This window comes from Lycorma delicatula, chromosome 1 (genome assembly GCF_047948215.1).
Source record: "Lycorma delicatula isolate Av1 chromosome 1, ASM4794821v1, whole genome shotgun sequence".
NCBI lineage: Eukaryota > Metazoa > Arthropoda > Insecta > Hemiptera > Fulgoridae > Lycorma > Lycorma delicatula.
The window spans coordinates 228,799,849-228,824,883 of record NC_134455.1 but is presented as its reverse complement, the minus strand read 5'-3'; the positions used below and the strand labels follow the sequence as shown (position 1 = coordinate 228,824,883).

At 32.2% G+C, this 25,035-nt stretch overlaps 1 protein-coding gene across 2 annotated transcripts in view; it reads left to right on the top strand.

Annotated features, from left to right (window-relative positions):
- Positions 1-25,035, top strand: part of Vps13B (vacuolar protein sorting 13B) — a 368,739-nt gene that overhangs the window by 170,623 nt on the left and 173,081 nt on the right. For both annotated transcript variants that reach the window (XM_075373949.1, XM_075373942.1), the window contains exons 26-30: positions 999-1,167; positions 4,659-4,873; positions 7,972-8,206; positions 10,454-10,571; positions 15,114-15,294. In XM_075373949.1, the coding sequence (XP_075230064.1) occupies positions 999-1,167; positions 4,659-4,873; positions 7,972-8,206; positions 10,454-10,571; positions 15,114-15,294 (918 nt within the window). The remainder of the gene's footprint in view (positions 1-998; positions 1,168-4,658; positions 4,874-7,971; positions 8,207-10,453; positions 10,572-15,113; positions 15,295-25,035) is intronic.

Genomic DNA, 25,035 nt, shown 5'->3' with positions numbered 1-25,035 from the left:
TCCTTACTTCTGAATCACACCCCCATATATGGTGCTGATTAAAAAAGTAATAATACTTTCATGTGACTAAGGTACTTTTATTTTTGTATGGTTAATGTATTATACATCTTGACCCTGAAGTGGAAGACACCCGCCACATGATGGATCCATTTGCCATACTATCCCCTCATACCTAGCTCTTAGGGGATTTACTGGAGATCGTCTTCAACAAGCCTCAAGACATCTTGCAATCTTGACCACAGTCAAGATGCCACCGATACAAATGCCACATGTGACATTCCCATTGGTGTATTAAATCTAAACTGATCTAATGGATATTACGCTTCAAGTCTTAAACAAGCCACACCGATTTAGCTACTACCTACCTGATGGAAGAATGAGTGTGTCCAGTCCGCAATACTGAACACTAAACAGAAATCTAAAACAATAAATATTGAAAATTATAAACAGAAACAAGAACTTAACACAAAAACATATAACATTAACAACAGTACACTAAACAAAACAATCACAAAATACTAACCTGAAACACAAGATATAACACTTTAAGATTAATGCTATACATTATGTATTCTCTAATAATACAAGATCCGTAAATAAAGTAATGAGACTAGGCGTTTTTGGCAGCCAAAGTGGCAGCACTGTAAGTAAAGTTACCAGTAAACATATGGGTGAACAGCTGATTTATATTAGTTATTAATATTTTTAGTTTGCAAGAGGCCATTGGAAATATCTTATTTAATATTCAGGGTAGTTGTTTTGGCATAAAAAGGATTTTCATGGTGTTAATATTTTTTTCCAACATTTATTCAAAAACATAATTTATACACTACTAGAAAGAATTAAATAATTGATTTATATAAAAAATTTTGTTATAATTTCTTTCAAATAGGTGAGTTTGCCCTTTTACTTGTTAATTTTATATGTTATAGAATGTATTTATATGGTGTATGTATGCTTTATACATCTGCACAGAATCCTATCGTATTGTCTTACAGTTTGATGGTATAACCACCAGTCCTCAACCAGAGAATCCTATTTGTCGAGTTCCTGTGCGTCTAGACATATATCAGGCAGCAGAAAAACATAGAATATTAGGAGTACCAGGATCTGAAATTGAAGATCGACAGTATCAAGTTGATATTATTGCAATAACTGTCAGCACAGGTATCTTGAACTTATTTTCTTGTGTTATGTTTGTAAAACTTCATATAGCTTGGTTATGGTTGTACCTTTTTGTATTGTGTAATAAAATGTTACAATTGACTCACTGAAAACATTAGATCATGAATGTGATTATTTATTTATTAATTATTAAAATTAGTTATTATTTTTGTAATTACACTTTGATAGCTTTACAGCACTTTACACATGTTTAGGAGTAACGTGAAGGGTGTGAAGCAGAGATAAAATTTGTCAGTCAGTCATATTCAGTAATAAGCAGTAAATTATCTGACATTTAACTGGTTGTAGTTTCCCTCCATACCATTGGAATATCAGAAACTATGTGAGCTTATGATAAGAGTGTTTTCATACATAAACATACACATTTCTTTATAGATCAGTGGTCCCAAAGTATGTGCTTCAGTACCTTGGGGTATGCAACAAAATATTACACAGTTTTCATAATTTTATTTCGATTTAAAATTTTTATATATATGTCATGTCCAATGTCATAGGACATCATATCTAGTAGAGGTGGTGAAACCACTTATTTATGTTTGTGGTGAGTGGTTGCTCCAAAGCATGTTGGCCTGTATGGATTCATGGCGTGGATTGGCTGGATTCACAATTTATCCAGAGAAAACAAAATGCATCTGCTTTTCACACTTGAAGGAATATGTTGACCCTCAGCTGTTTTTGCATGTTTGGCCAGTTGAACCATTCACTTGGGTTGGATTTTTGGGGTTGTAGTTTGATCAACAACTGGCATGGATGAAGCTGGGGGTGGAGTGTTTATGAATGCTGGACAAGCTGAGAGTTTTGTCTAGTGCTTGTTGGGGGGTCTGATCATGTTGTGTGCATGATCGCATGTTGCGCATCTGCCGAGCTCTACTCTGTTCCCGCTTGGACTGCGGCTTCATGGCTTGTTCGTCTGCTGTCCACTCCTTTTGGATTGCTTAATGCAGTCCATCATTTGTTCATCCACCTTGCTGTAGGTGCATTTCATTTGGGCACTGTGATAGGTCTACTGGTGGACAGTGGTGGACCATCCCTTTGGAGGGGACGAAGCTGCATGATCTGCTCTTATTGGGGTGCAGCAGAATCATCCAACCTTTGATGCTTTGTTCTTTAGGCTGCATCTTGGTTAATGTCGAGAATGGCCGAGATCTGCTGCTCGGCTGGACATTGGGGCCTGGCACCTTTTATTGGCTCTGGTTATGCAATTGCCTCCAGTTCTTACTGCTGCTCCATGTTGTTGTCCACCTTGCTGACCTTCTCTTGTTAATTGCTGCTTTGGTCTTTGTCGGTATCATGGAGAGGACATGGGTGTGATTATAATGCGAGAAGGGTTTTATAATGTAAGTGATGTGAATCTTGATGCTGTGATTTGTGTGGATGGCTCTGGAAGTGTGAATTCTGTTGGTTATGCTTTTGTGGTTGGCGGTGGGACGTGCAGGTTTGGCCTGTACTTCCCATCCACACTGTTGTCAGTAATTTTCTTGAGCTGTGTGCTATTGGTGGAGCCGTAAATATGATTGGCCTAGCATTTAGAAACGTGCTAGTCTGTTCAAATTCCATGAATGTCTTGCAGGCAGTTGGGGATGTGTATGCCAGACATCCTGTCGTCTGTGATATGCGTTATCTCTGAGATGACAGCATAGTGCAGCTGTGAGATCCTTCAGCAGTCCTTTCCCTTGCCAAGTAAATGAAATTCTCAACGATTGTCCACTTGGTCCAGTTCCTCCAATTTACATGGAGATTTAACACCGACCTGATAATATCGAGTCCGATAATAGTCTCCATGTGCATTGGTTCGTTCTTAGGGCATATGTAAAAAACATGATAGGCATTGTCCAACTATCCACATTGTTGACACATACCGGAGTCCACCAGGTCAAGTCTCTGCAATCTGTCTCTGAAAGCGCCATGCCCAGAAAGAAATTTTATCATATACTTGTTAGGGTGTACCCAAGTGGCACTCCGTAAACCAACTACATCGGGAAAGAGATCATGCATATAACGCTCACTCTCTGTTTCATCACATCTGGCCTGCCACAAAGCATTGCCATTTCGTTCAATTTCCCGCACTTTCTCTGAAGTCAACTCACCGGACTTCTTAGCAACATAACGTTGTTGCTTCTCAGATGCCATCATATCTATTGGTTTTATGCTTGGTTATATTCTAATAAGCAGCTGAAAGTATTGGAAATGGCTACATCCCTGCAATTAATAAATATAGATTTTGAGATGGCAGTGACAAATACTTGCAGAAGAGTTTATCCTGATGCTTTGCAACTGGTTTTTTTTTCCACTTTTCACTATGTATTTTTTGTTCCATTCAGAATAATGGACTGAAACAACTTATTGAAACTGATGTTAATTTGTTTAAATATGCTAATGTTGGCAGCAGTTACATCTGTGCTCACTCCTATTGTGATGATTGTTTTTGAACATTTATGTGAAAATAGATTGGATGCCCAACCAAATGACATCTTCGTCAACCACTAAAGTATTCCCATTAAATGTGAAACGTACACCAGCTGGTTCATTACCAACAATGAATAATTCTGTTTAAGGGTGGCATGGAGTATTTCAGCAACAAGTTGCTGCTTATCCCAACATTTGGAAATTTATTGATTGCATTAAAAAAGAACAGAGTATTAAAGAAATGAGCATTGAACAATGTTTAAGTGGAAGTGATTCTGGTAACAAAAACTAAGTATCGTGATTGCAATGAACGAGTTAAAAGGCTTTTTAGTACATATGATGAACGGGCTGCTGATATTGTTGATTAAGAGGTATAGCTCATAATATTTCTTATTAATAATGATATACTGTATTGTAGATATTACAGTATATCATACTGTAATTCTTGGTACTAATTATTACCATGTGCTGATTCTGAAGATTGTCTAAATATTCATTTAAAATTTTTGCATTCTACTATGACATACCTAATGATAGTTTAGTTAAAAACTATCCAGTTGTTGTATTGTTTAAGTAATGGATTTTATACTATTTCTTTGATAATGTAACTATTATATAATATGTAATATATTATATAATCTACCTATTAAATTATATATTTCCATATATGTGTTTTTTACTTTCATACTATTCCCTCATAGTTCATAGAATTCCAAAAGTATACTAATCATAGCTTAAGGCAAAAAATTGAATAAAAAAGTAGCTTTTTATGATTTGACCAAACACATTTTATTGCTTCAGACGTTAAATATGCTAGTGATCATTTGTAGGCTATAAATTATTTATGCAATAAACAGACATGGGAGTAAACTGCTAGCAATTAATTGCTGGTGATGAATTAAGTTTTCCAGACCCTGTCACACTTATATTAGTAGCAATGCACATATTATCAGGGAAGCATGTATTAGTTGTAGTAAGTTTCTTTCTGTCTGCTCTTCTTTAGGAGGGCTTAAAAAAACTGTGTAATTTATTTTTAATGGTTTAATAATTATTTGAATTTTTTGTAGGTGTTTGGAATGAGCTAAAATCAATGCTGATAAAAGATGCTGTACCATCACTACAAAATCCTGCCTTAGACTGGAATGAAGGAAGGCGCCCGTCTTCCACTCCACCTGCTTTAGAAAATATGTTGACTGTTATTCCACCTACTAATATTTGTTTTGTGTTTGCACCTGCAATAATATATAAAGAAAATACAGTAGTTTGTGGACACTCTATTGAGGTAAATGTTGTTTGTATTGTTATTTTTATTTTGATGATTACAGAAACACTGAAAAACTGAAAGATATGTTTTTCCTTTGGTCAATCTTCAAAATTCTCAATAGGGGTCCTAATGTCAAGACTTTGAATAAGAACGTTTGGAGCTGTCCAATGACCGATTATGTATATATTTTAAGTTTTCATTTTTTTTAATATCTATTATTGTTATGCCAGTGAATATTAAATATTACTCGGTTAATTAATAAATAAAATAAATATATATTTGCATTCCAGTATATATTTTATTACCTTATCCTTAGGGAAGATTGTGCAATATAGGAAGGTGTACAGGGTAAACTTCCCATATAAAGGATTTTTATTTAAATTATTTTAAATTATGTTAGTTACATTAATGTTATAAGAAGCTATGAAAAAAATTATTAGAATAAAACTGGGTTGTACTCTTCAATTTGGATGCTGAGTAGGTTTGTAAGGGAATATGATTTATATTAAAGAAAAATATTTAGTAGTGTTTACAGGAGTTACAGACAGAACTGGACTAATAAAATTATGTTAAAAGAAAATAAATTACCAACAACAGTCCTAGTTCATTTTCTGATGGTTGATCCTCATTATGTTGAAAAATGTGATGAAGGTTTTATAATGTCTTTTAAATGTTTTAATAGTATGTTGCAGGATTTTAGAAACTATTTGGTTGTATTGAATGATTGTGATAGAAAGGAAGGAATTTTAAGAAGAAATTTACACGTTATAAGTGGTAACTGGTAATTACTGTCACAAGAAAAGAAATAACAGGGCACAGAAGCTGGCTTACTTTTGTATGGCATAATTTTATATAATGAATATCTTTTTAAAAAAAAGGATATGGAAGAAGTGAATCTAATTTATCCTTGCAAAAAATATAAAAATAAGACTAATTATGTTTTAGTTAGAAATAAGAAACTATTACATAATAATAATGTAAAAGATAAATTTAAAAATGAGAGTGATCATTGATGATTAATTGAGATCATTGATAATTGAGATTGTAATTGAAAAAAAAGTTTTCAGTGTAAGACCAAAATGAAGGTGCATTATAGTGTTATCAGAAACAAATGAGGATTGTAAAAGAATGTCTGAAAAGCTTAAAGTAAAAGTTGCTGCTACTGATACAGGTAGAAAAGTAGTTATTGAAAACTATGGCGAGATAGGAGCTGTTATAATGGGAGTTTTTATCGACAATGCAATATGGCATGGTCCTTTGTTTTGTTTAACAAACTGATATGCGTAAAAACCTTCTAAACAAAATTTTATATTTTTACGATAGATCATAAGAGATTTAAAAATAGATTGCTGTTGTACCATAATGTTGACTGATGGATTGTGGAAATCCTTACTGGACATAGGTTGAGTTGAGATTTATAGTTGAATTTTTAGACTCTCTTCAATGCAGACTGTAGGAAATGGAGAATTACTTATATTCTAGAAATAAAAACATGATATTTTAATGAAGAAGCATTGTTCTTTATAAAAAAAGGAAAGAAATATTTGTTCAGTATGAATTTGCGAGCTTACTTCCAAATTAAAAAAAAAGAAAATTTAATTTGAAAAGCTCATTGTAGAATCAATATAAAATAAAAGCTCAATCACAGAACAATTCAAATTAAGGGGGAACAATGAAAAAATGTACTAGGGCTATGTAGTCTGATCACATGTATATTATTAAAATTAAAAAAATTATTAACATTAACAATACAAAAAATAATTTTTTAACATAAATTGAACATATTAAGCATATCAAAATTATTTTGAATCATATATATGGAGTCATAGAAAACACATTTCCACACTACTCGTATGTCATATTAAAAAAAAAAAAATATATATAAAATAACGTAATTAACGTTAACAATACAAGAAGATAATTTTTTCCTAACATTAGTTAAACATTTATATAAGAGTTATATGGAATCATATTATTAATTTTTCTCTTCATATACATAAGGATACTTTCCTGCACATATAAAAATAATGATGACCTCGCATCGAATACACCTATTTACCCAGTCTCACTGTCCTGTCTCATCGAACAAAGAACACATCATCACTTCCGTGCGATCCAACTCAAAACATGTCTCCACTCCGTGACTGCTAAATTCACACTAGCCCCGAAAACAAAGAATGACAGTCTGGCTTCCCCCGCCAGACGCCCGTTGACATAATATATATATCGTTTGTAACCAACAAAATTTAGAATGGTTACAAATTATATTTTCTACATTCAATATGACATAATAGGGAAAGTAAGAAAGAAAAAATAAAATATAAAATGTAGTCAGATTAATCAATAACAGACCTAAATGTGAGATAACTCTTTTTTTCTTTAAAAAAAAAAAACAGATGTTATGGAAATATAGATACGTCTTGATCTAACTATCCTATCACTTTCCAATACATATTCTTGCTGAGAAGTTGGAAAATGGTTAAAAATCTATATTTTTAAATAAAAGGTTCAATTAGTTTTCAGAAATCTTTAATATATTATATATAAAAATGTTAATAAAAAGAAAGAGTGGTTTCACATAATTTTATAAAACATCATTTGGTTTGTATATATTTTGGTTGAATATTAAAACTTTCTTTTGAAACAAAAACTAAAATAAAAATAAGGTTATGAAAATAGATTGGCAAGGAAAAAATGAAACCACACTTGTGTACCATTATATATTTCTGAATACTGTACAAAAATAATTGTTTCTTTTTTGTGATGTAATTCCAAAAATTTTGTGTAAAAGATATGTTTGGATTGTTACTGAATTATTTGAGCATTTTCATAACTTTTGACCATTGAAGTGATCCCACATTAAATAATCACATAAGTCACCAGCAAAGTCGTGAAGTTACCTTTTCATATCTCATTATAAAATTTAAAAAGAAGTTATTTTAAAGAGTTTAAAATTTGATGATACTTTGTAAGCTGTTATTGATTAGTTATGCCTGTGTTTGATAAATAGTTATCATTGATCACTGATAAAAATTACCAATTCAAGAAAGTCAGTTATTAGCATTGACATTTTTTTAAGAACTTTTATTAATTTATAGTTTTTATTTTTTTTCTAGGTGAATGCTGTGTCAGAAGTTCTGGTGACACTTTCTACTGACCAGATTGAGTTATGTGGTGTATTGGCCAATGAAATTTCTAATGTTGTACCAGAAAATGTAGAAAATGATGTTGGAATAGCAACTCCAATAATGATACCTCAGCCTCCTGCACCTTTTATTCCTTTGCAGTTTGATTCTATTGACAGTGGCCTTGAGACCTTCAGTTCATCTCCTTCAGCTCAACAGAGAAAAGGTAATGAGTTGAACTATTTATTTTGTTTGATACTATTTCATACTTTATTATGTCCAGTATTTGCTTTATTATTATGCTTTGTCATTTTCAAACTGCATACATTGTGGTTTTAATAAATAGTAATAGGTTTTTAAATTTACAAACTTAGATATTCATGATGTTAATTTACCTGAATTTTATGATTATTTAAATGACATAATTATCTGTTATATACAGTATTTGTTATTTTCTGCTTCATTACCCAAGTATTAGTTCTAGTAAATGATTTTTTTACATAGTTTTGGTTTAAAATAATAATACATAACCCTTAAATCTATGGAATATAGTTTTCATATATGTAAGCATAGAAATAAAATAATTACTATAAAACATTTAAAAAGTAATAAAATGTATAAAAAATAATTATGATAGGTGGCACTGGGGTTGTCAGATTGATAAATATTTATTCCTCCTCCCCCACCAAAAAAATTGTTGTTTCATGCTTCAGTATTTAGTTAGTGCTAATGAGATGAGGCTGGTGAGAATTTCAACCTTTAAATAAACCTTTAAAGGATTTTTTTCCCTTTTGATTTAATATAATAAATTTAAATTTAAAAATGAAATTTTATTTTAAAAAGTTAGTATTACTACTGTTATAGATATTTTACTATTTCTGATTGTACTTTTTTATCTAGTTTTCTTTAATAATGTTTTTTTATGGAATGACCTAATTAGTTCTTACTTCTTGTTTTTTATAAATGACATTTTTCAAAATTAAACTTTTTCCTTTACTTAAACCTATACCATCAATAATAAAAGTTTTTCATGTTAGTTATTGTAAATATTTAAAAGGCCCTTTTTGTTTTATGCTGTGACAGCTTTTATTAAATACTGTTTGTTCTGTCTTGATGAGATTATTATCAGTAAGAAAATAGAATTACAGTAATTGATTATTGTTATTGAACTTTGGTGTAATTCTTGTTACTTGTTAATTCAGTCAATTTAATTTTATTTGTAGAAATTATCTTTGTTTCTTTCAAAAGAACTTCATTTTAACTTATTTTCAAGACTTAAAACTTATTGCATGTATTTTTTATGGTATTTTAATTGTACAATTTTTATTTTTTCAGATTTTTTTATTCTTTTTCAACATAATATTCATTTTTATAATTGTAGTTTACATTCAGTATTTTTTTATTGATTAGATTAAGAAATAGTTAGGAAATCCAAAGATATTTTTCATACAAACAAATAAATTTTGTAATTCTTTAGCCAAAATATATTCATTATGTTATTGTTGGAAGAATATTATGAAGGATTGCTTGAGCATATGTCTTCCTGTGGTGAATGATTCATTGTGTAGTTTTGCACTTTTTATGAACATTATTAATTGAAAATAAATGTAATAATTATAATGTAGATTAAAAATATAAAACATAAAATATTCGCCCGTAATTAATTTTTCACAACTTATATTTGTATGTCGACAGTTCCTGTATTAAATTTTACATTGAATCTATGTATATTGGCCATATTCTGTAACTGCACATATACTTTACTGTTAGCTGAATACCGATATCAGTTTCTACATCAAGTTTAGCTGTTTTAGATTCTTTAAGTGCTTTAGCAGTCTTGCTACAATGTCACAATAATCCAAGCAAGGTGTTTTTATTGGTAATCACAAGTTGAATAGTAGAAATTCACTGTAGAATAACATGTACTTATTTTTTTATAAAGCTTGTAGGGTTATACATTGCGAATTCATCCTCAAGATTTACATCTTTAACACTGCTGTCAAGTTCTGCAAAAGAAATTGTTGCTTGGGGGAAGTTGAATGCTCCTTCATGGTAGTGACTAGATCCCTTAAATGTGTTGTTTTTGAACTATATTGAAAGCGATCTTTTTTTATTGAAAATTGATATTTTTTTTTAATTCTTTTTTTGTGGACTGTCATCATTGGAATGACTAATTCTAAGGAGCAAGTAATTTGCTTAAAGTTTTTGTATTGGTTTATTTGTGTACTTATTTGATGTAATTTGTTTTATTAATATTTTCTGTCCAAATATCTGTGTAATTTTTATACTGTTATTTATTATAATTCAGTTTGTGAATATATAAGTCAAATTGATAAATTTGCTATTTTATGATTTGAATCAATTATATTTTATATTTTTAAGAGTAGGATATAAAGTGTTAAAATTATACCAGACTGTATACTGTAATACACATTAATCTAATGTAATAAAATTAATCTCTTTACTTGTGCAGGAAGTTCAGATTTTCATGCTGTTAGTGTACATTCAGTTAGTGTGAACAGAGCATTGTCTATGTCACCGTCAACATCTGCTCAGCCAACATGCACTAGCTTTTCCTCTTTTACTAAACGGTAATGTAAATAATTTCTATTTTGCTACTGCTGTTTTGTTATAATATTTTTTTTTCAGTTCCTGTCCTGTTAAAATTTTTTTTGTGTCTGTTGTGTTAAACTCTTCATCAAGAAACCAATACCGATATGGCTATAATGAGGATTATGTTTTTGGTACAGTTCATTTTTGAGGGTTGTTTTTTGACTTGCCCAAAGATTTTCAGTTGGGTTTAATCTTGGGGAGTTTGTCTGGCTATGGGAGCATATTAATGTTACTTACTTTGAAAAATTTTTCCAATTTTTTGCAGTATGGTACGGAGCCAGGTCTTGTTGGAACACTTTGTTGTTGCCTTGTGGGCAACCCTATTTTTCAGAATCTTGATATATCCATCCCTTTTCAACATTCGACCTACTGGAAGTAATGAACAAAGGCCTTCAAATGTGAAACAACCCCAAAAAAAAGTTTTGGAATGTTTAATTGATTGTTGGATTTCATCCAGTGAAGTATTTTCATTTGATGCTTTTCTAATGTGTGAAACCCTTTGTTCCTGAACATATAAATGTGATAGAAAACATAACATTTTTACACTCTTACACCAATTAGCATGTACTTTGGTGTACAAGAGCCATTCTTTTTTTTTTCATATTGATGTTAAAAGGTGCTTTTTAGCTGGCTAACAAGCTTTTTGTCTTATTGCAAGAAGTTGGCATCTTTCAGTTGTCAATCTGTTCCACTGGGTGCTAATTTTTTATTTAAGTCCACAGGATCAAGTTTACTTTTTTTCTAATATCAATCTTGTGTTGTAGTAAAAGTATGACCGCATTTGCCTTTACTTTGAGGTGAAATGGAACCAGTTTCTTTTAATTGTTTTAAAATAGCATTCACTATCCCTAGTTCAACAACCTACCAGAAGTTATTTGGTATGCTCAGAAAGAGAAACAATTTTGAAATGCTTTCCTGAAGTTATGTCCATTATCTATATATTCAGTACAGACAGAATGAAAAATATGAAAATATGATTTTGTAATAAAAAATGAAATAAACTTTCACAGAATGCTGTTTATAACATGAAAATTACTAAACAACCAAAGACCAATAACCTCACATTATATATGCAATTTAAAGAATGGGTGTGGTTAAGCAGTATAGCCACAACATAAAAAAAACAACTGTATTCTAATTAATTTGCATGGTACTGTGTATATATTTGTATATATTTTTTTTAAAATAAAAATAATTCATTAACATATTTACCACTGTGTTAATAAAATTTAATGTTATATGAAATATATAAACCACCAAAACACAGTAATTAGATAAGTTAAACTTACTTTACTTACTTAAAGAATAAAGTTTTGCTACATCTCACATTTTCAGTTAGTACTGAATTCTATAATTATATTATAATGTAGTTTTTTAAATAAAAAATAATTTTAATTTGATTGTAGATTTTTCTTTACTTTGAAATTTGAAGTATTATGAATGTATATGCAAATTTTGCTGTTCAGTACAGGAATAATGCAATCTTTTTGTAAAGATACTTCAAATTTCAAAACAAATAATCTAAAATAAAATTAAAACAACAGATTTTAAAAAAATAATTATAATGTAATTATAGAATTCAGTTCAGTACTAACTGAAAATGTGGGATGCCGTGAAAATTGAGTTTTGGAAATTAATTTGGTAAGTTTAACTTATCTAATTACTTTGGTTTGGTGGTTTTCATTTATGTTTCATATAATATATATATAAATATATATATATATATACCTGTTAAATAAACTACACACTTGTTAATATAGAAATAAACACAGATAACCAAATTGAAACATCAGTATATAGAGAACCTATATTTAATAATATAACATCTCATAAAAAGTCAAATCACTCTTGGTTTCATAAAAATAACAATTACGTGAATATGATTAATAGACCAACCAAATACACACATGGTAACAAAGAAAAATTAAATAAGGAAATAAACATCATAAAACAAAAAGCGTTTGAAAACAATTATGATACTACTTTAATTAATAATATCTATTAAAGCACAATAGCAAAATAACTACCTTTTAACTAATACATAATAAGACACATAAGAGTGAAAAAATATACAAAAAGGATTTGTACATTAATAATAACATTGAAAACATTACTTAAACTTACAATAAAGAAATATTTAAATCAACATATAAACGTAATAATCAAATAAAAAAAATATTTAAAAAAGAAAAATAATAATAAAATATACAATATGTATGGAATTAATAAAATTAAATGTAATGATTGTGATGGCATTTATATAGGAAAAACAAATAGATTCTTTAAAACTAGATTTCTTGAAGGTTATAGAAATTACGGTAATAAGTCAATTAGGTTTATCTTATATGGTAGACTACCTAATAAACATTCTATTTCTGATATTAACACAAATTTAGAAATATTAGAAATTAATAAAGATGACTTAAAATTAAATATATTAGAAAAATATTATGTGTATAAATACAAACAAAATTTCGATTTGATAAATAATCAGACAGTACTTGGTGGAGGTAGTCTTATAAAAATTGCAACAGGTAGCAGCAGAATTCATGTAAATTAACATCCAGTCTTCATTATTTTATTATTGTTTTTAAAATTTTTATTATGCAATAATGGCTTTATTTCAGTCATGATTGAGGTTGTGGCATCCTGTGAGAAAGTATGGAATGAAAAATTAAGATAATATATGTATTATCTCAATATTCTTTATTAAGTGGTTATTTAATTGAATTTAAGTATAATTCAACACTACAAAGGAATAATATGAATCCTAAAAACATTAATTTTAGTAAAATAATACGACTAACAGTGATGTATATAAAAAACCCGTGTATATATATATATATATATATATATTGCATCTGAAAAATAACTCTGTTTTAAAATTAAATTTACTTTATTTTGTTTATAATTACAAACATAGGTTTTTTGTGTGAAAGTAAAATGTCTGAAGTTATTTTTCCTCTTACTATAACTCAGTACTAGCACTGTTTACAGCCCAGCATATTTCAAACCGATAATCCACCTCTGGGTATCATATCTGCAAGATTGGCTTCCTTGGCTACTGTTATTTTTTTGGCACAGGTGGTCAAGTGACTTGTTTTTTCTTAGTATATGGTGTTTTTTATAGCCTTAAAATGAGTTCATTTGTGTCAAATTTGGACTTCACAGTGGCCAAACGATGGGAGCTTCTCTGCCAATTCAGTCTTTTGGTAACCTGTTATTGAACACAGTCTACACTACTTCTGCAAGATGTAGAAGGACTACGCGCTGTTGGAAAATTAGGTTCTCCTTATTTTCAACCTTCTTAAACACAAAGTTCTCTAACTTTTCAAAGTATGCTATGCCCATAATAATCTGCTCATGGAAAGAAAAAAATGGCCCAAACATTTGATTATGCATGATAATTTGCAGACATTCACTTTCAGTGAATGGACAGTTGTGGATTTTTACATTGAAAGTTGTGGAATTACACCAGTTCATGTGAATTTTCTGAGCCCCATAGTGATAATTATGGTAATTCATGACTTCATAAAAATGAAATACTACTTCATCAGAAAATAAAATGTGCTGCAGGTGGTTTTCTTAAAAAAAAAAAATGAAGTCTAACTGGTTGTTACAGAACTTTTGGTAGCTTATTTTTAGGTTTAATTTCATGGAGTAGCTGCTGTTTATAATCATGAAGTTTCAATCACTTCTGAACAAGATCATGAACAGCCTGCTTTTAGGAATGTTTAGTTGACAACTAACACTACAAACTGAATGTTTTGGACTTCGTTGGAAAGGCAGTCTGATTCTTTCTGTGTTTTTGGCACTTGTTTTATACCTACCTTGTGATTGTCCTTTTCAAAATTTTACCAGTTTCCAAAAACTGTTTACACTACTTACATATGTTTTTGTCACTCTAAGAATTTCTATAATAGACTTGCGTATAATTTCTTTGAACAACAGTCACTAATTTTATTTCTGCTAATTAGTACATGCATTGTGCTTTCTCTTTTGGTGAGATCATGGTACTGAAACCCAGACTCTAAACATCTTGGCCTGTCCAATAGTATAATGTAGCTACTATTGATGGAGATGGTGTAACTAAAGCTTAATTATTGTTGCTTTAAGATTATGCAAAACATACTATTGTGTTGCAAAATAAATACTGTATTCATTCTTGAAACCCCAGAGTTCAGATACAAGAGTTTTTTGGACATCCAGTTTATATAAACAAGTTGTGTGTGTATATATATATATATATATATATATATATCTAAAAAATTAACTATATTAATGTACCAGATTTTTGTTCTTGTAATCATACAGAAAAAAAAAGTTGGAAGAAAGGTGTGTTATTATTCATCATGGCAGCATTCTGGGGCATTGTAAATTGTTATAATTGCTCTAAAAGAATAGCTGTGGCAGTGAATACAGTTATAATATTCATTGTTTCCTTTTAAAATAAATAAAGATTGTGTTGATGTTTTGTGTTTTGCAGTCATTGTAATTTGATAATCTTATGTTTTGTTCAGGAGTGCTCCTAAGGAACGTTTCGTACCACTAGAGATGTTGATTACTGGTAGTGCTATAAGCTGTAGTCTTTGTAAATCTGTTGATAGTGTGAGATTCACAGATGTAATTCCACTTATACATTTGCGTTTCTCTCAGCCTCATGTCTTTCTATCAAAGCTTGGTGAATCAAAAAGTTGTCAAGTAAGGAAGTTGATTATACTATAATAAATTTAATCAGTTTTTGTTCTAACTTCAAAAGGAAATCTTGTTTTTATTTTTTAATAGTTTATTCTATTTTTACAAAACTTGCCATGCATTTAATTGTGTGGCTAAATGCATTGCATTGTTGCTGGTTCTCTAAATAAATTATTAAACTAAAACTATAAATAAATAACTATTAAAATGGATTAGTTATTAAAAATATGTATAAAACGATTCATTAATTAATAAAGAAGAAGATTACTGGGTCACAAGACCCGAGTAAAGAAGGTAAACCAATGTCATGACTCTACACGTTGTTTCTATTTTTTAATGGTTATTCTATTTGTACTGTATATAAAAGACACATAAGTAACTCTTATTAAAATCCTGTATAATCTATTTTTTATAATTTAACAAACTTATAACAGGTTCTCGATTCAATTTAGTTGAGTAATAGGTAATAATAGTTAAGGCTATTTTGAAACAATGCATATGCATTGTTTATTTCTATTAAAAAACATTTTAAAAATAAATTAATTTTAATAAGTGTGTGCACATATATATATATATATATATATATATATATATATATATATATTTTTTTTTTTAAATTGGTAAAATAAGTGAAATGGCTAGCATATGCTTTTGCTTTGGTTAAGTTTTTGTTTTATTTTAAAAGTTTTAATTTTTAATTATTCAATTTTTATCTTTAATTACTTATTTACATTTTAATTTTGTCTTGTTAATTTTAATTAATTGATCTTTGTAATTTTAAACAATTTTTTATATTTTTAAAATTTTTATATTTTATGGTTTTATCTTTTATTGCGATTATAATTTAAAATTTTTAATTTAAAAAAAAATTAATTAGTTCAAAAATAAGTGAATGGATGGTATGTTATTATGGATTGCAAGTTTTTTATGTTTTTGTAATGTATATATTGTCACCACATATATGCCTAATTTGATATTGGTGGGTGAACATGGTAGCAACGATGTTAGCTGATACAAGCATCATTCCCAACGCACAGTTCATCCACCATAGCAGCACTGCAGCCCCACCACTCTCAGGCTTCAATAAAAAAAGCATGCACAAGAGTGAATTTTCTATTCATCGTCGACCACCACCTGGAGAAGAAGAAGAAGAAGAAGCAGAAGCCAAAATCCCTGCCGGAGCAGCAGGCCTGGCCAGACCGCTGAGGAAGTCGCTGGATGCAGATGCTACCTTCCCACCCAGCTCACCAGGCTTCAATCACCCTGGCTGGTGGACTCAGCAGCAGTAGCCGGCCCAGCATGGGATCACTCAGGGAGAACTGCATCAGGGAGTGGTGCTCTGGGGGCCACCTCTGCCATACTGTAGTGGGGACCCAACAGCCACTGAGGGAAAGCCAGCTCTGACTCCAATGGACAAGCTGCAACTCTCCGACTTCACCAGAGACCAGCTTCCGGACCCAACAGCTCTTCTCAGAGCTAACACAAAAAATGGCTCTTTTCAGGACCACCACAAGGTTATGAATTATCAGTCGTTGACCATTTGACGACAACAGCCCTTCTCAGGGTTACTATAAAGTTAGTAATTACAACAAGCTGTCAAAAAAACCAATCGATGACAAAAATGGCCTTTTTCAGTGCTGCCATAATTTTAGCAAGTGCCACGTGCCGTCAAAGCCATTTGGCGACTTTATATATATATATATATATGGACGAAATGATTCCGGAACCGATTTAAACTTTCTCCATACTTAAAATCTCAATTAAAAAAAATCGGTTTGCGCCTCCACGTTGGTTCGTCTGGATAACCAGTTAGAAACGTGGAGATTTCTATGGTGAACTAAATCGGAATCACCTCTCTGGATCACATCCAGAGTTGTAACTCGGGAATTTATTCCCACCCAAGGCTGACTTGCCTTTGAAAGTCAAATATGGAAGGTCTTTTAAGAAAAAATCCACCGTCTGGTAAATACCAGAGAAGGCTGCACTCGGATCCGGTGGGCAGCTGCTTAAAAGATAACAATGAATCGGAGCGTTTGGAAACACCCAAAAACAACACAACTTCAAAATTGAGGATAAGACACAAGCAAATAAACTACATTGCCACTCACAACATTAATTCTCTAACTCAACCCGGCAAACTAAAAACTCTAACAGACATAATGGACAAACAAAATATCCTAATCGCAGGACTTCAAGAAATGAGAAACACCGATCGAGAGCCATTTGAATCTCAGGGTTACAGAATTTACAAAGGAATCCCCGGGAAACGTGTGATGAAGAATTGCCCACAGTTCAGAACAGGATTTGCAATCAATCTTAAAATAATTGACTCAGTCGTAGAATTTAAGTCTTACTCCCCCAGGATTTCAATCTTAACCCTAAAATCAGCCAATAAATTCTACACCATAATAAATGTCCATGCTCCCACCAATGACAAAAACAATCTTAAAAAAGATAGAGAAGAGATGGACAAATTCTGGGAACTTCTTGACCAAACTGCAAACATAAATAAGACCCACACGAAGATTTTAATAGGGGACTTTAATGCCCAACTTGGTAAAGAACGAAGATATCGTGATATTATCGGAAAATGGCCTGCCCAAAAGAAAACTAACAAGAACGGCCAAAGACTTGTCGAATTTTGCAGAAACCATAATATGATCTCAAAATCCACCTATTTTATGAGAAAACCAAACAAATTGAAGACTTGGAAACACCCAGATTGGAAAAAAGGAGAATGGCAACTGGATCATGTTTGCATGGACCGGAATTATCACAAGGAGATTTATAATGTAAAAGTCTTGAGAGGAACAGATACTGGATCGGACCATTACTTAATTAAAGTTAAAATAAAATTCACCCCGCATAAAAAGAAAAAATCCCAACCTAAAAACAAAAGAGCTTATGATCCACATAAATTAATAAACAATGCCATCTTTGAAGAAACAACAAAAAAAATCAAATTAACTAATAATTTAAAAGAACTGACATCCCAACTGAAAGAAATAGCTGAAGAACTAGCCCCTATAAACCCAAGAAAAAAACACCAATGGTGGAATGAAGAATGTAACAAAGCAGTCAAAGACCGACACCGGGCTTGGATCAACCACCAAACCCAGAAAACTGAAGAATCTAACCATGAATTCACCAAACAAAGGAAAATAACTCAGAAAATTATAAGAGGAACCAAACGACAAGCCCAAAAAAACTTGATTCAGCAAATAGAAGAAAGTTCCAAGAAAACTAATTTCCGAGACTATTATAAAATTTTTGGTCAGGCTCTTCAAAGATATGAACCACCCACCCTTATGCTGAGAGGAAAAAAAGGAAATATGGCCCACACCAATAAAGAAAATGCTGAAATTTTGGCAGAAACCTTCAATAGACTCCTCAACTGTGACGACCCCCCAGAGCTTTTTGAGATTGACACTGAAACTCCAGTTAAAACTTCACCAGTAAATATCAACCCGCCAACAATTCAAGAAGTTCTCGCAGCCTTAAATGAAATAAAAAACTACAAAGCAAGCGGAGAAGACCAGCTTTTCGCAGAACTCTGGAAACACTCATCAGTTTATTCAGTCAAAACTTCCCTACATGTATGCCTCGTGAAAATATGGAACGAAGAAAAACTTCCAGAACACTGGACCACAGCCCTCATCCATCCATTACATAAAAAAGGGGATAAAACTAATCCTGAAAACTACAGAGGCATATCTCTCCTGGATTGCACATACAAAATCCTGTCGAGAATCATATACAACCGATGCAAAGACCAACTTGAACTGGAACTTGGGGAATACCAAGGGGGATTTAGGCCATGGAGAGGTTGCCCGGAGCAAATAATATCCTTAAAACTTATGATGGACTTATATAAAAGACGGAAAAAACAACTAATAATCACCTTCGTCGACTTTAAAAGGGCCTATGATTGTATACACCGACCATCCATGCTGAATATTCTGAGAAACCTGGGCCTTCACCCTAAACTCGTAAACATTATAAAATTAACTTTAACCAATACCCAGTCCAGAGTGAAATTCAGAGGTGAACTCTCTCAACCCTTCTACATAAAAACTGGATTGAGGCAAGGAGACGGCCTCTCACCACTCCTTTTTAACTGCGCCCTTGAATTTGTCATGAGAAAATGGTATGATATAAATCCCAAAAATATAAAAATGGGTACTAAGAAAAACTCCATCACACTAAATTGCCTAGGATTTGCAGATGACCTCGCTCTTTTAGCAAATAATATTCAAGAAGCCAAAACACAAATCATGAGCCTTCAAAACCTAGCACAAAAGATAGGGCTTCATATCTCTTTCGGAAAAACTGAACTAATGGCCATAGATCCTCTGGTAATAGAGCACATTACGGTAAACAATCAGAAAATTAAAATAGTAAAACAATTTAAATATCTAGGGGAAATAATAACTTATAATTTAAATGAAAAAGTGACATGGCAAAACAGGACAAATAAAATGATTAAATCCCAAAAATTAACTTGGTCAACATATAACAAAAAATGCCTTTCTGCTAAAACAAAACTTAAACATTATAAAACTGTAGTACAGCCAGAAGTCACCTACGGAAGCGAGACCCTTTTCAAAATCACTCAGAAAAACCGAATTGAAAAAATTCTGAAAATAGAGAGGAGAATTGTCAGAACGTGTATCAATAAAAAACACCAAAAAGAAGGCCAATGGTGGATTGTGCCAAATGAGGTGGTGTATCGAGAAATAGAGCCTGTTACTGATACTATGCGGAAAAAAAGAATCTCTTTCTTCGGTCATCTCATAAGGACACCGCAAACAAGACTGTCAAGAAATATCATTGAAAAGCTCTGGTTCCAAAAGCTAGAAGTAGGATGGATCAAAGAAATTAGAGAAGATATGAAAGAATTGGGAATTTCCCTGACTGACCTACAGAATAAAACTGGAAAAATTACAAAGCTAAAAGATAAAAGCATTAGATTTAAACAAAAGACAGACAAACGACAAAATACAAGGAAGAGGGTGTTTACGGATGAAGAAAAGAAAGCAAGATCTGAACGGATGAAGAAATACTGGGCAGCTCGAAAGAGTAAAATAACACGCTTTTCTCAGAAAAGATCCAACTAAAATTGACTTAAGTGGTCCCATGTTGGCCGTAAAAGCATAATAATAATAATAATAATAATAATAATAATAATAATAATATATATATATATATAAAACTGGCTACTTTATATATTATATATATAATGTATGCAGCTGATGATGCGAATCAACTTCACGAAAGCGCTTCTGTTATGTAATGAAATAAGTTAAGTCATTCTGTTTCAATTGTTCTGTACTTAGTGTTGATCTATTACATTTATATATATTTATAAAATTATAATAACGTGGGAAACATATATTTGATACCAACAAAATAATATACTAATTAATAATAGTATATTTGTAATAGTTTGGTCTCCGATGTATGAGGGTGAATTAAATTTAAATTGTAATTTTGATATTCTACACAGCAAGCAGTTCCAAGCTGATGGCGTAGTGGGGACATAATGTTTAGTGTATTAGTCAGGAGGAAGCAGCTTGATTAGCTTCTTCACTCTGATTTGCCATCAATACAGCCGTGAGTGAGCAAGAGGTTGTATTGTCTGTTGCCCAATGTATAATCATAAAGTTTTTAACTAATGAAGGTGTTAAACCTGCATGAATTTTAACTTGTTTAAAGGTACAGTTTGGGGACGCTACATTGTTCTAGAACCGAATACGTGGGCCAGACAATTTAGAGCGAGCAAGAAAGTGTAGAAAATGAAAATTATGATCGATACCCAAGGTCATGTCTCACAGCTGACATGAAGATGCCATTTGAGAGTTTATCGAAGGTGATCGCTGGATCATTTTTGAAGAAATCGCATCAGAAATTCAGCTATGGGAATGCTCAATCCATTATCACTGATCATCTTGGCTTTAGAAAAATTAATGCTCTATGGGTTCCAAGGTTGTTGACTGAAAATCAAAAACAGGTCAGGTTGAAGATCTGTGAGTGATTTCTGAATCAATTTCAGCAAGAAGGGGATGATTTTTTCACACCATGTCACATGTGATGACATGAACCCATTGTTACACTCCAAAGTCAAAACTGGTGAGTAAGGAGTGGTGAAGGAAGGATGAGGGCTGCCTAGTGAAGGCCAAAATCTGTCTTTTTTTTTGACTCAAAACAATTTCTTTTTGACTCAAGGGGAGTTTTACTCGATTTTCTCCATAATCAACGAACAGTGAATGCGGCTTACTACTGCCAGCTGCTATAGTCAACAAAAGACAGGGTATGCCCATCAGAGATGTCATCCTTCACCATGACAATACCAGGCCGCACACTGTGATTTTGGCAAGGGATAAATTGGAAAAAAATGCACTGGAAAACCCTCGACCACCCTCGCTACAGTCTAGATTTGTTCCCCTGTGACTAGTTTTTGTTTGTGCCCTTGAAAGGATTGCTTGGAGGGGAATGATTCGAAAACATCAAGGAGTGCTTGTCAATTGGTTGATGTCTTGTCGTCAAACTTTTTATGAACAAGGAAAATTCAAGCTTCCAAATTGTTGGCAAAAGTGTGACTTGCATCGATGATGCAAGAGACTATATAGAAAAATTAAAGGTATGAATTGTGTGTATTATTAATCAATAAATTAAAAAAAAAAATTAGTATTTATATTTGATTCACCCTCTTCATTCATATAATACTATTATCTAAGGATGTGATCAGTGTTTGTTCTCTGGTACCTTGTAGTTTATACTTGTTTAATTCTATTATAATTGTAAACTGACTAAGGCAGTTTTCTACTTGTGTTTTTAACTATAAATCAACAGGTTGACCATTTTAATACCAAAAAAAAGTAATGCAATGATTGATTTCATTAATACAATGGTCGTTCAAAAAGTAAGCTCTCTTTGGCTATAAATAAAAAAAACCTGCATAGATAAGAATATTTTACTATACACAACTTAAAACTACAGCTTTTAACTATTTTTTAACACTGTCGTCATTTAAATTCAAGCATTTATCATAGTGTTTCACCAGTTTACAAACATCTTCTTCATAAAATCCAGGCGCCTGGGTACCTAGCCAACTTTCACAGCATTTTGAAGTTTGTCGTCATCAGTGAAGTCTGCGATGCAGGCCATTTATTTCTTCATGCTAGGGAAGAGATGAAAATAACTCATTGCCAAGTCTGGGCTGTAATGGGTTGATCAAAAATGTCCCATTGGGATTGATTCAGAGGTTCTTGAGTTCTTCAAGCACTGTGAGGATGAGCGTTATCATGAAAAAGCAACACAATATGACAGCATACCATGATGTTTGTTCTGAATGGCTTGCCTAAGTTTCTTCAAAGTTTCACAGAAGACTGCTGAAGTAATCATACCATGTTCAATAAAATTGACTAGAAGAACTCCCTTGGCATCCCAAAAACCATAACCATAACCTTAACCTTAACCTAACCATAACCTTCTTCACTGACAAAATTTGGCGAGCTTTCTTTGGCTTGCATGGAGAACTAGTATGACTCCAGGCTATCAACTGTTGTTTCATTTTGACGTTTATGTAGGCCACCCCAGTTAATTTGCTTCAAAGACTTTCTCCTTCTGTATTGTAGTGTGAAAGGAAGTCTAAGGTAGAACTCATTTGTTTGGTTCAATGGATCTCTATATGAGCATTTTTGGAACTCGCCGAGCACGGAACTTTCAGTAGCCTAATTTATTGATGCAATCTCTTACAAAACTATACGAACAATTTCCGGAATTGTTTGGAAAGTTCAGAGACGATGAATCTTTAATTTTCACTCACTTTTACATCAACTTCACTGACAAAAACCATCATTCTCAACAGAAGGTTCACCACTCTTCTCTTTTTTCATGAATGTTTTTTACTTCCATTTTTAAAAATCGGACCTGCATTGTAAGGTCACTTATAACATTTGGGCCATACATAGTACACAACTGATGAGGATGTCTGCTCCCAAAACATTTTGTGTCCAAAGAAATCTTATGACAGCATACACCTTGCATTTCACAGGATTTTCTATTGCAGTGCTCATATTTTTAGTTTATAACAAGTGAATGGGCTAAAGTATACAGCTCACACTGACACAGCTGGAAGCACACTGATTTAGAGAGTATGCTGATGTTTCAATTGTGGTGCCACTAACACTATTACTATGCTACAACGGAGGTTACTTTCAAAACTGCCCTCATGTTAAGGGTTATTTATAATTTACAACTGTAAGAACCATTCTTATAAAGGCCATTGCAATTTATATTTAAAACCAAAAAATGTAGTCTGAATCATCTACAAAAGTTGTAATTTTTTAATCAATAATATAAAAATGAATGTTTATAAAAATGTAAAAAGTGTAATTAAGGTAAAAATTTGTTTATGCAAATCTGTACTTTAATACAATATTGATTTTTTTTGTAATAATGTCAAGAATTATTGAACCAATTGACAAGTTCTAACAATACTTAAAGCTTATTCCTTCTTCAGGTTCTATATAGTAATCACATAACCCTTTCAAATTCATCCGCAACTGGACATCCCTTCAGAGTAATATAATCATCCATATCTTGATAAAAATATTAAGTTTGATGGTCAAAAAACGTTTATTCTAAGCTGCTTTGATCTCTCTAATATTCTCCCTTATTTACTTCCCCACAAAATTAAAATACTGCAATTTTAAAATTTTTTTTCAAAATTAATTTTACATTAAGAATAATGTAAAAAGACCTAGTGAGGTCAGCAGTTATTGACCCATCAGTCTCTTGCTGATAATCAACAAGTTGCTTGAATGGCTGGTTGTGGAACTGGTAAAGCATGAAGGATTGCATCTTAAATGCTCTTGCTGAGGTGGAAGGCGCTGACTGTAAATATGTTTTGGCAATTTTTATTAACATAGAGGCAGTATTTCCTTTCTTGTGTTGGAGTTTTATCCTCTATGAGTTGGAACACCGCAATTTTCCCTTAGCCCTGTAGACCATAGTGTGACTATTTGTCTAACCGTACTGCTCTGTTTAGAGATTCCCACCCGGCTGTAAATACATTTGTCACCAGGGAAGCCCGCAGGGTTCCGTTCTTGGTCCCCTGCTGTGGAACTTTGTATTTGATGGATTTCTGGTACTGACCTTCCCAGAAGGGGTCATGGCCCAGGCTTTCGTTAATGACTGCCTCCTGTTAGTGAGTGGTAATTCACGACTGCAGCTAGAAGACTGGGCGCTGGCGGTTTTGTCAACCCCAGAGGGCTGTATGGACATGCAAAATTTAAAGATTTTTGTGCCCAAAATGAAGTTTATGCGTCTCAAGGATGCCGACAGATTATCATAATTCGTAACCCTCACATCACGTATAAAGGCTGTGTGATCAGCTGAGCTAAACTTCATAAGTACCTTGGTGTTTTGTTTGATGAGAAGTTGCCGTTTAGCAACCACATTAGGCAAGTTGCGGCGGTCACCGTCTCTATGATGCACAAGCTTAGGAGGATTGCTCGGAAGGATTATGGGCTGTTGGGCTGTCATTTGTACATGGTGTACTGAGGTGTCTTCGAAAGTATGACCCCTTATTCTGCCTCTTTGGGCGCATAGGTTGAACAGAAATAGTGCACTTATTCAGAATTTAAGGACTGCCCAGCGCAGAACATTAATAGTATGTACTGGTGTTTTTAAAACAACCTCTACTGTATTGGGAAAGGTTCTCCCTATCATTTTAGTGGTAAA